Genomic DNA, 15,518 nt, shown 5'->3' on the forward strand with positions numbered 1-15,518 from the left:
ATAAGAGATTGAAAGCAGTAAACTCTTATTCACAAAGCTTGAATGGTTACAAAAACTCTCTCAGTGATTTATATATTATCACTAAGAGCTGCTAGGGTTCTGTAAAATATACTCGATAACTCAACTCATATAGAGTAACCCTAATCTGTGTTTATATAGACACAGTTACAAAATCAATCTCTGATTTGATATCCTATAAATTAGCTATGTATTCTATCAATCAAAGATTGCTACTGTTTTCTGTTTAGTTTCCATAGTCAGCAAATCACTCCTCCGCTTCTATCCTTCCTTGAAGTATATCCGCTTCTGAGCTCTTTCCACGTGTAAACTCTGATGAGCCTTGACTATGTAAACTCTGATCAGACTTTATCAAACTCTGGTCAGACTTTATTAAACTCTGATCAGCTTCCAGCTTAAACTCTGATCACTCCTGTTCTAAGACAAACTTTGAGAACATTAGTAATCATCAATTATATCTAACAATCTCCCCCAACTTGTGCATAAATATGTTATGTGCAAGTTAACAGATAATTGATGATGTCAAAACAAATAAGTCAAATGCAACAGAGTTTAGCTATATAACAGAAAACTTTTAAACCTTACAGATAGTTTTACTCCTTAGCTTCATAGACACCATTGGCTGTCTTTAAGTACTCTCTGAGGAGTTCTCTTTCAGCTTCTGTAAGTGCTGTGATCATCTGTCTCTTGATCTCTCTTAGCTCTGGATCTGAAACTCCAGTTTGATAGATTGCAGCTCTGAGATCATAGATCTTGTTTCTTCTCATGTCTTTATCCAGCCTGATGTAATAACCTTTATCAGACTCTTCATTGAATGCAAGAGTACTGATTCCAGCTATTGTTTCTATTTTTGCTGAATTCTTCTTCATCTCAACTAGCTGTCCTTGATGATTGAAGTACTTAGGAATAAAAGGTCCAGCATTCTTGTTTCCTGTAATACCCATCTTCCTTCTGATTTGATCTTTGAGCAGATTTGAGATGTGTTGACATGACTTGTTCTTCACTTGAAATATGTGTGAGACATATCTCAATTCCTCCCAGTGTTTAGCATAGAGATCAGCTTCAATAACCCTAAACACTGTTCCATCAGACATGAAGTAGATAAGAATGTTATCACCTCTGTCATTCTTCACCAGTTGGACTGAATCCAGTTTGTCCATTCTTTCTTGCAATGCTCCAGTCTTGGGTGCACAGAGAGATGAGGGGTCTGTTGACATTGATCCTATACTCTGATCAAATTTTTCATATTTAGATCCTAGTCCTCCTTTATCTCTTCCTGCTTTTCGATGAGAGATTGGTTGAATTGAGCCCTTGTCAAAATTTATCTCAGTCATCAGACTTGGCTTTGCAAATCCTGGCAATGGAGTTGTTGGTTTAAACACAGCTTGAGCCTTGTCAGAGGTTGTGTCTTTCTTTGCTTCCTTATTAACTTGAGCTGTGTCAGAGGTTAATTTCTCTTCCTGTGATTCTGCAATATGAGCTTTGTCAGAGATTGCAGCTTCTGATTTCTTTCCCTTTACAACTTGATCTTTGTCAGAGGTTGTAGGCTTCTTCTTAACCCAGCCTTTCTCAAGGTTATCATCTACTATGCTTTTGCCTTTGCTTGTATATTCATCTTCAGAGTATACCTTTTTGATTGGTAAACTCTGATCAGCAATAGTAGTTTCTTTGATCAGTATTCCTTTTTCCTTTGGTCTGGCAGTTGATTTTGCAGGTTTCTGGATTTTTCCTGAGTTTATAGCTTCAACATGTTCTTTCTTCAGTTCTGCTTCCTCTGCAGCAATCAACTCCAAATCCAATTTGGCTTCTGGATTTTCTTGTTCAAATAACAATCTAGCATACTCTTCATCAGTCATTGGTTTATCTGATCCAGCCATTGGTCTTTGCTTTGATCCAGATGTGACATTGTGTGTTGGAACTGGAGCAGACTTTGAGCTTTGATCCAGATGTGACATTGGTCTTCCACCAGTGGCAGCTTGAAATCTTTTGTTCTTGGTAAAGTCATCCACATCATCATCATCATCATTTTTCTTTCTCTTCAGAGTTTGAGAAGTAGTCTTGCATTTGACATTAGCTACTCTCTCCCCCTTTTTGACATCATCCTCATCAGGAATCAGTACTGAAGTAATCAGAGAAAGTGAAGATTGGATGGCTTCAAGCTGTTTGGACATTGCCTCTTGAGTGGACTCAATATTTGACATCCTCTGTTCCAGAGATTGATTGGCAGACACCAGCTTCTTCATATCTTCCTTCAGAGGTAGCAAGTGCCTTTTCTTGTCCATATTCTGAGTTTCCTTAAAATTGGCTACCTCTGTTCTGAGACCATCTACTAACTTAGATGTCTGAGCATGAGCAGTATGAAATGTCTTCAGATATAGAACTGTGGCTTTGAGGCTTGACATAACATCAGAGTTTGTAATCTTATTCTCTGCCATGGATAAGAATTCTTCAGCCTTTGCTGGCTCCAGAGAATGCTGGTGGCTCAGCCAGAGTTTATCCCATACTTCATTTGGTGGATCAACCTGAAGATCCCTGGGAGGAGGCTCAGAGTTTGGCTTCAGAGTTTGTAGCCTGGCATTATATTGGCTGGTAGACTCCCATTTCTGTTGTTGAAGAGACATGGGGACTTCATCCTCATTGTCATCATCTTCACTTTCATCATCCTCATCATCATCAGATGCAGGATCAACAGCATTTTTAACAACATCTGGAACAGATTTTTCTTGATCTTCAGATTTTGAGTTGCTAGGCTCTTCACCAGCCTTAGCAAGGGACTGCAATGCTTCCAATGCTACCTTGTCAGATTCTTCAATTACAGCAGCTGACTTGTAGTTTTCTGGAGCTGTATCATGAATAATGGCACCCTCAGGAAATTTCAATGGAGAATGAGGAATTGGAGTGGAGGGTCCATGATCAGATATTGGAATGTGAGAATCAGACACTGTTGTCTCAGCTTCAGCTGTGGCTTGTTCCTTGCAAATTATTTCCTCATCTACTTCAGATGAAGTAGAAGATGCTGTAGCAGTTGTTGAGAGTGGAACAGCTTGAAGATGATGTACCATCAGAGCTTGAGATAAATCAGTAAGTGAAGTGGATGGTGCTTGCTCTTCCTCAAGAGTGAAATCTGTGATTTCAGTAATTGGTACCTTTGCCCTCTTAGGCTTGTTTGCCCTTGCTTTAAATCTTACTGTTTTTGACTTTGGGCTAGCCTGAGTAGGTTCAGAGTTTGTTGCAGGAGGGGCTTCCAGATCTTCATAATCATAAGCTGCAACAAGTCTCCTTCTTTTCTGCTTTGGTGGAGAAGCAGCTTCAGTGTTTAAAGTCTTAGAGACTGTATCAGAGTTTACATGAGGAACTGTGTCAGAGTTTGCTGGCACATCAGAGTTTGTCGTCAGAACTTGTGTAGCAACAGAGGTTCTGGTCTTCTTAGTGGAAGGGGCTGCATCAGACTTTGTAGCCCTTGATGTTTTTGGTGTTGATGATCTGGGTTGTCTGGTGGCTGTAGGAGAGACTGGATGTTGTGGTTGGTTTTGAGGCTGTTGTTGTGGTGCTTGAGGCAGATTCAGCCTAGCTCTTAATGGAGCTGGAATTTGTAATGGCCTGAGAACTGGCCTCTTTTCATCTTTAGATATGAGATCTTTGAAAACCCTTTTATGAAGCTTAAAAGGTTTGATCTCATCTGCAGCATCAAAAGCCACTTCTCCAACAGTGGCATTAAACAGCAATTGGCAAAAGCGTGAAAAATATATAATCTGACGATTTTCATGCATTCTTTCACCAATATTTCTAATAACTAATCTACCAAAATCGAAATTAGTAGAATAGATCAGAGAATACCCAATTTGCAGCATATCCATGGGTATGGCATCCCAGTTTGTAGATTTCTTCTGGAAGGCCCTGGTGATGCAGTCGAAGAAAAAGCTCCACTCCTTCCTGAGTCCTGGACGCTTTAATTGACCCAATTTATCAAGAGATTCGTAGTAGCCCAAATCAGTCATCATGGTTCTGAGATTTGCATCTCCATTAGTAATGTAAGCAGCACTCTCTGGTAGGTTGTGTTATTTTACACCAACTATGAGAAAGATTGTAGAAGGGGGGGTTGAATACAATCTTTTACAAAGTTAAAAGATTCAAGAACAATACACTAAGAACACAATAAACAGAAAAACACCAAGTATTAAAAATACGGGTGGATTGAATGATCCACCCGTGAGATTTTATATAGAAGAATCTGTGGATTGTTTTACAATTCGCACAGCTGCTGGTTCATCACTCAAAACAAGTTCTAACTCTCAAATTTTTCTCTCAAGTAATTGAACAAGTTCAACTGATGCTACTAACTTGGTTATATACTCCAAGTTTTACAAAGCTTTTAGCTAGATTACAAAATGCACTCTAATCTAAAAACAATGCTGCACAACTTTGTCTTATGCATGCTTTCTGAGATGTCTTCATCTTTGACCATCATCTTGATTTGATCCAGATTGCGCTGCATGAGATAAGTATGTTTCTGCTTCTTCTTTATTTTCCTAATTAGGCTTCCATGTCTATTTTAGTGTAATTCGATCCATGTGATTTGTCAGACTTAAGCTCTAGTCACTTTCAATTGCTCTTTGCTTCATCAGTTGAAGGTTCTGGTTGCTTTCAACTGCTATTGACTTTATCAGTTGAATGCCTGGCTCATCAGTTGAATGAATTACAAACTCCATCAGTTGAATGCTGTTCCAGTCTTATCAGTTGAATTCCTCAGCATTATCCGTTGAACACTTTGTCTTCAGTTGAATGCTTGATTTTCATCAGTTGAAACATCATCCAGTCTTTATCAGTTGAACAGTTACATCTCATCAGTTGAATATCCTTCACTTAGATAAAATTACATGGCATTGGATATTTACAATTAGCCATCCTATTCTACCCATCCGTTGATAATTCCCAAAGACAAGAAATGTAACAATTACAACTGAAATTTGATAAGATTCTAAGTAAGACATGTTACAGAAATGTTTATGTTATCATCAAAAATTATTGATTCCTAACAATCTCCCCCAATTTATGACTGGAGAAGATGCAGACATAAATTCTACACTTGATGATAACAAAACATTAATAAAATAAAATGCAGAATTTAAATACAAGAGTTAGAAAAGATTACAGATGATTATGCTCCTCTAGACTGAGCAGTTACTTGTTCCTAGAAGATCTTCTTCTTCTGGACTTAAGTTTTTCTTCAAGAATATTAATCTGCTTCTGAAAGATCCTGTAGAACCATTCTTCATCACTATCTTGTCTGTTGAGCTTGGATTGGAGAGTCTTCAGAGTATTCAAGCTAGCAACCTTGAGTTGATCTTTAGGTCTGAAAAATCTCCTAACACCTTGATTGTCCCTAAACTCCATGACTGGAGTAGGTTCATGATGAATTTTCTTTCCAGTGTAGGGAATTTTCAGCCTTCTTTGTAGACTAGCATCTGAATTCCATTCTTTCCTGATCTCAAGGATTCTCTTTAGTACCATTTGCTTTGCAGGTGGTGTAAATCCTCCAGTCCTCTTCATAGATCCATATATTTTTGTTAGAGAACTGAATCCCTCAGAATTCAGAACTCTGTGAAGAGGCCAGATGACATCACCCTTGTTTTTGTAAGAGAATACCAATCTTTCAGGTAACTTTGAAGTTGCTTCTATTCCTCTTACTTCTTGAAGATCATCCAGCTCCAGATCCAACTCAGAAATTTCTTCAATGTTAGCAATGATGAGATAGTCATCAGGGTTCTCAGGTTCTTTTGGAGGTTTAGGAGGGTTAGCCATCCTCTTAGCCACAGACTTGACTTTCTTCTTTGGCTTGGAAGATTCTTGGACAAGAAAAGCTGGAATTGGAATATCTTCCAAGTCAATTGGCTCCTCCTTTGGCATTATTGGCTCATCATGGAAGTTGACATCTGGATGTACTACTGTGGTATCCTTGATTGGAGAAGAAGGCTTTGAGATAGGCTTTTCTGGCACTTCTTCTCTTCTCTTGGCTGCCTCAGGCATCTTAGTTTTAGATTTGACTCTCTTTTTCTTTGGAGAAGATTCAAGAGGCAATCCTTTGTCATTTAAAAGCTCAGCTGCCAACTCCTCTTCCAGCTCAATAGCATACCTTTCATCCACCTCTATTTGGTTCAAAGAGAGTTGGGATTCAAACTCCTCTTTTTCACATTCTCTGGCCACCTCTTCAGCTTTTGCAAATGAGTAGTGAGGATGGCCAGTTCCAATAAACAGCTTCTGGCCTTCTCTGTAGATGATGGCAAAATGAGCCTTTAAGGCCACATCTGCACAGTCTTTATAACTTTTGATTTCTTGGCCCAAAAGCTTGTACTCATTTTTGTCAGGCCTGGCTAGTGGAAAGTAGATTGAGCTTGAGTCTTTCCCAGGCTTGGAGTAACCACAATTGTTTGGAAACAGAATGGGCTTGAATTCATTCACAATTGATGGCTCACCCTTTTCTGTCTTGGAAGGGATGACAATCTCAGGTGTAATCACCCTGAGAATTGTGGTTGTGGTTGGAAAAGAGATTTGAGCTGTGGTGGCTGTAGGAGATTTCTTGCCCAGTTGAGCCACTCTCTTTGCAATGGAGTCCAATTCTTTCATCCTTGCAGTCTTCTGCTTTTCCCTTTCAGTGTGGAAAGGGGGAGGAATTTGACTGATCAATTCTGCAGGAGTTGGTAATTCTTTCTCCCCCTTTTTGTTAGCAGCAAGTGTAGGGGATGAACTGGGAAGTGAAACACCAGAGGCAAGAAGAAGATGTTGAAGCAGTCCAGTCTGAATTCTTTGATGCTGCAACATCTCATCCATTCTAGAGTTTAAGGTATAGACATTTCCTTCCAGAGCTTCCACTTGCTTTTCCAATTGGAGTTGTTTTTGTGCAGATTCAGAAAGAGCTGATTTAACCTGAGCTAGAAGCTTTTCATCAATTTGTTTGGTCAAGTCAGTCTTAACAGAGGCAATGAGAAAATTGAGATGCTCTATCTCATGCTGAAAATGGAGAGATTGAAACTTGTGAAGCTTGAGATTGTCCAGAGCTTGACTGGCAAGAGTGGCAGAAATGGCTGGAGGGGAGGATGAGCTTCCAGGTTGTGATTGAAGAATGGTGGAGGCTTGCCTTTCCAGCTCCATGCTAACAACAGTTGCATTGGCAGACTGCATGGAGAGCCATGAAGGTAGAGAAGTTGTAGGTTGTTCAACAAGGGATTCCTCAAGAGCATCATTGAGGTCTTCATCACTATCATCATAATGAAAATCATCTCCAGCATTGGCAGGCAGAGCTGTGAATGCCTCCTTTGCTCTAAGCATGGAAGATGTAGTGTGAATCAGATTGAGGTGCCTCTCAGCTGCTTGATTGTCCAATCTGGCAAAATCTTGAATGGAAGACATCCCATGAGTAAAAGTCTCAGGGTCTAGTGAAACACCATCCAATATGGATCTGTATTCAGCTTGAAACTCTTGTTCACTAAACCCTTCATTGACACCTGCATTTCTCTCAATTTCTCTCTTTTCTTGCATCAAGGGCTCCCCTTGGCTCACCACACCACTCACCTCTCCCTCACTTACCCTTATTAAAGGGTCACTCTTATCCTCTCCTTTTTCCTGGCTTGAAGAAAATGCCAGACTCTCCACACCCTCTCCTTTTGCCAGCTCACTAGGCTGCCTCTCCACTCCATAGCTCACTCCACTCAATCCTAGAAGTGTTTGTGCTACCATGTGATCAACTGCTGTAGAAAAAGGTAAATTAATTGAAGTAGCAGCAGTTGTCAACTGATGAGGGACATCAGTTGAAACATGAGTAGAGGATGCATTCAACTGATGAGAGCTGTTAAGCATATCAGTTGAAGGACAAACACTTGTCAACTGATGAGGGAGATCAGTTGAAGAAGATGAAGAAATAGGTTTAGAGGCTGTGACAGTTGAGTCTGTAGTGATTGATTTTAAAGGAAAATCCACAGAACACACTGTCACAGAGGAAGGAAATGGAAGAGAAAGATCCAACAAATCATCAAAATGATGATGATCAATCTCAGATGGGGGCTTCTCCATGAAATTCAAAGATGGAGAATTTACAAGTGTGGTGTGAATTAGTTCCACATCCACAGAAGAGGTTGGGGATTGTGTTTGAGTAGTAGAGATGGTAAGATCATAAATATGGGTGATTGGTTGAGATGAAGAAGGGGGCTGTGACTCCACATTTATTGGAGTCACATCAATCTGACTTTGAGAAGTTAAAGGCATAAAATCCAGAATGGATGCCTGTGTGTGTGCAGAGTGCTTCAGTTTTTCACTTCTTAGCTTCTTTCTCCCATAAGCTTTTATTGGTGAAGAAGTGGTGTCCCTCCCCCTTTTTAACTGTGTCCCTGGTTGAGGACTATTTTCAATAGCAACATCCTTTTGGGAGGATGCTGCTAGGGATGAGTTTAATTCCATATTAACTTCTACAGTCTTTTGGGAGACTGCAGAGTGGCCAGGCTGGTCAGCACACACCTTTCCATCCTTATTCTTAGGGCTTCTTTTATGTTCACCCTTTCCCTCCCCCTCACATCCTCCAATCACACTCCCCTCAGATTTGTGTTTCTTGGATTTTACAACAGATGTCTTTTGGGAGGCATCTGAGGTTGGTTTAGAAGACTTGTTTTTAGAAGGTTTTGCCACTTGTGTGGACTGTTGATGGGCCTCTTCAACAGCCCTGATGGCAGAAAGCAAAGAAGGTGAGGGTTGAGAAAGAGTAGTAGGAAATCCATGTACCTCTTTGTGCTTTCCAGCCTCCATTGTTGGCAGGTACACCACCTCCAAGGAGGGATATAAATTCATCCTAAAGAGGTCTTTAAAGACTCTCTTTTCCTGCACAAAACTGGGAAGCTTGGCTTCCTTGTTAGTAATAACTAGCTTTTTGTTGAGATGGTTAGCTAGCATCATGAGAAATCTGACATAATAAATATTCCTAGGTCTATCAATTTTATCACCTAGTTTCTCCCCAATTTCTTGGATCATCAAACCACCAAAGTTGAAATATTCATTAGTCAGGTACATGTAAAGCATTTGTAAAATCTGGGAAGTGAGAGCATTGAAATTACTAATCTTACCAGAAAATGCCTTAATAAAAGCATCACATAAATAACTCCATTCTCTCCTAAGACCCCTCCTTTCTATTTTACCTAAGGCATCAGTTGGCAAAACATAATTCATGGCATAAAGTAAATTAACCAACTGATTATCACTAGGCAAAGATAAAACAGTATCTTCAGGAATCTTAAAGCATGCTTTCATAACATCAGCATTGACAGAGTGAGTTTTATTATTGACAGAGAAAGTTAGAGTTTCATGCTCACTATTGAACTCTGCAGAGGTCCACATCTCTTCTACTATTTCATGGTAGATGATAGGAGCTTCAAGCATAGCATAAGAGAGCTGGCTTGACTTGATGAACTCCATCATCCTGTGATACTCCTTCTCCTCCACAGCCTTGGTATCCACAAATGACGCGAAGTTGTTCTTCTCATAAATAAACCCACTTGGAGCAGTATACTTCTTCATTGGTGCCATTGTAGTTACAGAGAAAGCTTGAGGAAAAATTAGAGTTTGCTTTTGCACAGAGAGAGAAGAGAACTTGAAGAATTCGAAAGAGTGAGATGAAAGGAAGTGAAAATAAATTAAAACACTTAAATACTTTCTCAGAAAATTGCTGTGATTGGCTGAGAAATTACCGTTGAGAAGAAATTACTCTTATTTATCTCTACAAAAATTACACACACGATCGTGTGTATAAAGTAGGTGAGAGACAAAAGAAGTTTCAACGGCTCAGATCTGATAATACTTTCAACGGATGAAATAAGCGCCTCTTTAAACTTCCTATTCAACTGATGAAGATCAGTTGAAGGCGTCTTCAACTGGTGTCATCAGTTGAATGAAAAACAACGCAAGAGGATATTGTTTCAAGCATCAGTTGAAACAATTTCACTAGTTCATCAGTTGAAATATTATAGACTTTATCCAGAATTATAATTAATTCAATTTTGATAAATCAAAATTAATCAAATTCTGGCTGCCAAATTACAGAAAAATTCACTCTAAATTAGGAGAAATTTAACATACCTAATTTACTTACCAACCTTGTGAATGTGGATTCATCAAGAGGCTTTGTGAAAATATCTGCAATCTGTTCTTCACTTGGAACAAAATGCATTTCAACAGTACCAGCCATCACATGTTCTCTTATGAAGTGGTATTTGATGTCAATGTGCTTGGTTCTTGAGTGTTGTACTGGATTTTCAGTTATAGCAATAGCACTGGTGTTGTCACAAAATATTGGGATTTTTGAGAGATTTAATCCATAATCAAGTAATTGATTTCTCATCCACAATAATTGTGCACAACAGCTTCCAGCTGCAATGTACTCAGCCTCAGCTGTAGAGGTTGATACAGAATTTTGCTTTTTGCTAAACCAAGAAATCAATCTGTCACCAAGAAATTGACAGGTGCCAGTTGTACTTTTTCTATCAATTTTGCATCCTGCAAAATCAGCATCTGAATATCCAATTAGATCAAATCCAGAGTCTTTAGGGTACCAAATACCAAGATTTGGTGTTCCCTTAAGATATCTGAATATTCTTTTTATAGCAATAAGATGTGATTCTTTAGGATCAGATTGAAATCTAGCACAGAGACATGTAGAAAACATAATATCTGGTCTACTAGCTGTCAAATATAAAAGAGAACCAACCATGCCTCTATAATTAGAGATGTCCACAGATTTCTCATTAGGACTTAATTCTAATTTAGTGGCTGTTGGCATGGGAGTCTTAGCTTCTTTGCAATCCAATAAATCAAACTTTTTAAGTAGATCATAAATGTACTTAGTTTGATTTATGAATATACCTTCCTTTACTTGTTTAACTTGTAAACCAAGAAAGTAGGTGAGCTCTCCCATCATGCTCATTTCATACTGACTTTTCATTAGATTAGCAAACTTTTTGCAAAGTTTCTCATCTGTAGAACCAAAAATTATATCATCTACATAAATTTGAACCAGAATAAAGGCACCATTTACATTTCTGTAAAATAGTGTTTTATCCACAGTTCCTCTAGAAAAAAGATTATCTAACAAGAATTGAGACAGAGTGTCATACCATGCCCTTGGCGCTTGCTTTAGTCCATAGAGTGCTTTTAATAAAAAGTAAACATACTCTGGAAATTCTGGATCTTCAAAACCAGGAGGCTGACTGACATATACCTCCTCTTCCAGTTCACCATTTAGAAAAGCACTCTTGACATCCATTTGATAAACTTTAAAGTTTGCATGAGCAGCATAGGCCAGGAAGATTCTTATTGCTTCCAGTCTTGCAACTGGTGCAAAGGTCTCATCAAAATCAATTCCTTCAGATTGAGAGTACCCTTTAGCAACAAGCCTTGCCTTGTTTCTGGTGACAACTCCATTCTCATCCACCTTGTTTCTGAATACCCACCTTGTTCCTACAATAGTTCTGTTTTTAGGTTTGGGTACCAGCTTCCATACATTGTTTCTCTCAAATTGATTTAATTCTTCTTGCATAGCAAGAACCCAATCAGCATCTTTGAGAGCATCTTCTATGACTTTAGGTTCATCCTGTGAAAGGAATGCACTATACAAACACTCATCTTGAGTTGCTCTTCTTGTTTGTACAGATGCATTTGCATCTCCAATAATTAGCTCAAAAGGATGATCCCTTGTCCACTTTCTTTGTGGTGGAAGTGATTGTCTTGATGATGTGACTTCATTATTGAAGTTCAGGTTTCCATGTTGGAAAGCTCCCCCTAAATTTGACATCTCATTATTTCTAGACTGATTAAAACTTTGAGACATTCTTTCAACTGATGATCCTTGAGATGTTTCAACTGATCCTTCCAATGTAGTTTCAACTGATGCTTCAGTTGAGTTTCCAATAGCAGTTGTTCCTTGCACCAGAGAGTCATCAGTTGGAATATTAATTCCAGGATTAATTCCAACATTTTGAATAATGTCATCATCATCATCACTGTCATACAGATCACCTTCACCTTCATTCTCAAATCTGAGATTATCATGAAATCCTTCATCTGAGAATCCTTGAATCTTCTTATCATCAAAAACCACATGGATTGATTCCATAACAATGTTGGTTCTCAGATTATACACTCTAAATGATTTTCCATCAGAGTATCCAACAAAATAGCCTCATCTGCCTTGGCCTCAAATTTCCCAAGATTTTCACCTTGATTCTTTAGAACATAACACTTGCATCCAAATACATGAAGAAAGCTAATTGTTGGCTTCTTTCCTTTGAAGAGTTGAAGGGAGTTAGATTATGAGGTTGGTAATTAGTGAAATGTTTTGAGTGAATCAAGCAGTGTTCACAGCTTCAGCCCAAAAATAGGTTGGAAGTTGAGCTTCATTAATCATGGTTCTTGCAGCCTCAATAAGAGTTCTATTCTTCCTTTCAACAACACCATTTTGTTGTGGAGTTCTTGGTGCAGAGAACTCATGAATAATTCCCTCTTCTTCACAAAATTCTTTCATCACAGAATTCTTGAATTCTGTTCCATTGTCACTTCTTATCCTTCCAACTTTGACATCTGGATTGTTGTTTAATGCCTTGATATGATTGATGATGATTTCCCAGCTTCATCCTTAGAATGTAGGAAGAAAGTCCAAGTAAATTTTGAAAAATCATCAACAATCACTAAGCAATATTTCTTCTTTGAAATGGACATTATGTTGACTGGTCCAAATAAATCCATATGCAAGAGCTGAAGGGGCTTCACAATTGATGAAATAGTCTTGCTTTTGAAAGAGCTTCTCTTTTGCTTTCCTAGCTGACAAGCTCCACAAAGTCCATTTTTTGAGAATTCCAGCTTTGGAAGACCTCTTACCAGTCCTTCTTTACTAACTCATTCAAGGTTTTGAAATTTAGATGAGACAATCTCTTATGCCATAGCCAACTGTCATCTGAGCTTGCTTTGCTGAGAAGGCAAGTGATAGATTCAGACTTTACAGAATTGAAGTCAGCTACATACACATTTCCTTCCTTTCCTTTTTCCAATCAGAACCACATTGTTTGCATCCTCCTTTGGTGACACACAGGCTGCAGAAGTGAAATGGACTTTGTAACCTTTTGTCACAGAGCTGAACTGATGCTAAGCAAGTTGTGCTTAACCAGACACCACGCAACGTCACAATGATGACATTCTCTTTTGGAAATCAAGCCATATATCCCATAGTATATCCGTTGCTGTCAGCTCCAAAGTTAATGCTAGGGCCAGCTTTTCTCCACAAACTTTGTGAGCAGGGAGGAATCACAGTCAGTGCCTGGAGCATCCACCTAATTCCAAGTAACACAGATTTCTTTCTTGTGTTTACCTGCAAACATGGTCACAAACAATCAAGTTGATTTTTGACCCAAATTGCTTTGGGTCCAGATTTGGTTAGTCTTACAGCCTTTTCCACTTCTCAACCTTTTCCGTGGATTGAATTGGTTCAATCTGGTTTTTGGTTGAGAAATTGGAATATCACTCTGTTTTCCAAAACAGGCCTTTGAGACATGCATAATTGGTCATTCCATGCAAATTTGAATGAATTGAGGCATGTTAAAAGGCATGAAATAAGGATTAACTATATGGCAGGTTAGGCAGGCCTGAGAATAAGGATGGTAGGCCAATAAACCAGGCATCAGAGTCAGGGCAGATAATTCATGTGAGGAGCAGATGTCATAGGAAAGAGGCAAGGATAAAATTAGGAGCACCAAAGTTTTACAAGTAGAGATAAATGATTTACACTACCACACTTTACTACTGCAGGTTTTCCTAAGAGCACTAGCATTGGGAGTGTAATTGGTGTTCTTGTTAACTCCTATTTTTCCATGTCTATTTCCGTTCTTCTTTTGAGTCTCCTCAGATTTATGCTCAGAAGTTATCCCAAATTTTTCTTGTTCTTTTGTTACTGGAATGAGGAGTGTTATTAACACTATGCACTGGTCTCAGAAGAACTATTTCTTCCCTTAACAAAATCTTTTTAACAGGACATATTTGTCTTGTTAAGCGTCGGGAGAACATTCTTGGCAACTGAGGATTTTTGGTTCACTGATGACTCTCATCATTTGAAAACTTGCTCTTCAACTGATGATCATCATCAGTATCTCATCAACTGAACTGTTCTCAGGATAGCTTAAGCACTTTCTTATTCTCTTCCACTTCTTTCTCTACAAAGGTCTCTCTAAAAAAACCCCTTGCATGTGGATGATATTGGTGGAAACATCCCTCCAGATTCCATTTGGCAAGAATCTCTTGTTCTTATCAAGATGCTTTCTTATGATCTCTGCTCTTTTCAGAACAACCAGAGATCATCCTTGGCTGTCTGACACTCAATTTGCAGCTTCTCACACTCATAAATTGAGCTTCTAAGACCCTGTTGCGACACTAAGAAAGGTGTTAGCTTCAGTAATCCTACTATTGTCCTTAGTGGAGAATTTTAAAAGAAACATGCAAGTGATACAATTCTGTAGACATTTCATTAATAGTAGGCAGTGCTTCATCTTTAGGTTAACTCACTAGGTTTGTAGTGAATACCGACTACTGCTTCCCAGTGTTGTCTTCTTGATCGTGAGGTTGGCAATTAGAGATAGATTGACAAACTCCTCCGCTCATATAAGCATCGCCAGCTGGCCGCAATCATCCTTTGATGAAATGCTCTTTTTCTTTTGTTTGAGAAGTTCATAATATGTCTTTGGTAGTCAAAATGTTTTCACTTGACTTCTTCTCAACTTTAGCTGTCTGCATCATTTCAAAGTGACATGCATGTCCCACAGTTTGAGCACTTGAATTTTTGATCTGTCTACCATGCGTCTGATCAGACTTTGGAATTGCCTTTAAAAGAGTTTGCAGAATAAAATTCTTTTTGAATTGCAGTGTTGGGAGACTCTCTTGACAGGAAAGGCTAGATGTTCATCAAGTCCAATCACTGTCTTCCCAGAATCAGCTACTTCTTTTCTCCTTTCTTCTTCTGACTTTGCTTGACTCTGAGCTCTCCTCTTTGACCAACTTCTCAGTTTCTTCACTTTGAAGACGTTCCCTTGTCCTTGACAGTAACCATCCGCGCAGAGAGCAACTAGAGCACAGATGAATGCCCTTTCTAATGCCCTTTCTTTTGGCTTTCTCAACTCTCTTCATCTGTTCCATTTCAGCTATAAGTCTTTAGGTGTCCATACAGTCTCTCTAGAGTAAGTCTTTAAACGCGTGTGTATTTCTGAGAGAGACGTCTGGGCCTTCCGTCTGTTGGGAAGAGCTCTTAGAATTTCAAGTTTGAATCCTTAACTGATATACTCTTTCCAAAGAGCGTTAGACCAGTTAACAGTTTTTGAAATCTGTGTAAATGTATCACTCAAACTTTCACCAGCCTTGAAATGGGAATGACTCATATTGTTGAATAAGCAGCTCATTTTGTTCTCTCCTACTCGTTCTCATGCCCT

General features: G+C 38.9%; 1 protein-coding gene across 1 annotated transcript; it reads right to left on the reverse strand.

Moving 5' to 3' along the window:
- Positions 1-413: 413 nt before the first annotated feature.
- LOC135150372 (uncharacterized) lies at positions 414-15,228 on the reverse strand. Its single transcript, XM_064086651.1, has 5 exons — positions 15,033-15,228; positions 3,165-3,388; positions 2,646-2,990; positions 1,861-2,054; positions 414-435 (listed from the first exon to the last, which is right to left on the reverse strand). The coding sequence occupies exons 1-5, from the start codon at positions 15,226-15,228 to the stop codon at positions 414-416; spliced, it is 981 nt and encodes a 326-aa protein (XP_063942721.1).
- Between the last annotated feature and the right edge of the window lie 290 nt (positions 15,229-15,518).

The sequence above is a fragment of the Daucus carota genome, chromosome 2 (assembly GCF_001625215.2).
Source record: "Daucus carota subsp. sativus chromosome 2, DH1 v3.0, whole genome shotgun sequence".
In the NCBI taxonomy this organism is placed as follows: Eukaryota; Viridiplantae; Streptophyta; class Magnoliopsida; order Apiales; family Apiaceae; genus Daucus; species Daucus carota.

What these genes read in the sequence shown, in the direction of transcription:
- LOC135150372 (XM_064086651.1), bottom strand. Translation starts at nt 15,228, where the DNA reads ATGGAACAGATGAAGAGAGTTGAGAAAGCCAAAAGAAAGGGCATTAGA. An exon ending in ACAAGCCTAAGAGGGCAAAG is followed by an intron (nt 2,991 to 3,164) that starts GTACCAATTACT and finishes ATAATTTGCAAG; the next exon opens with GAACAAGCCACAGCTGAAGC. An exon ending in AAACCAATGACTGATGAAGA is followed by an intron (nt 436 to 1,860) that starts GTATGCTAGATT and finishes AGTTTGTCTTAG; the next exon opens with AACAGGAGTGATCAGAGTTT.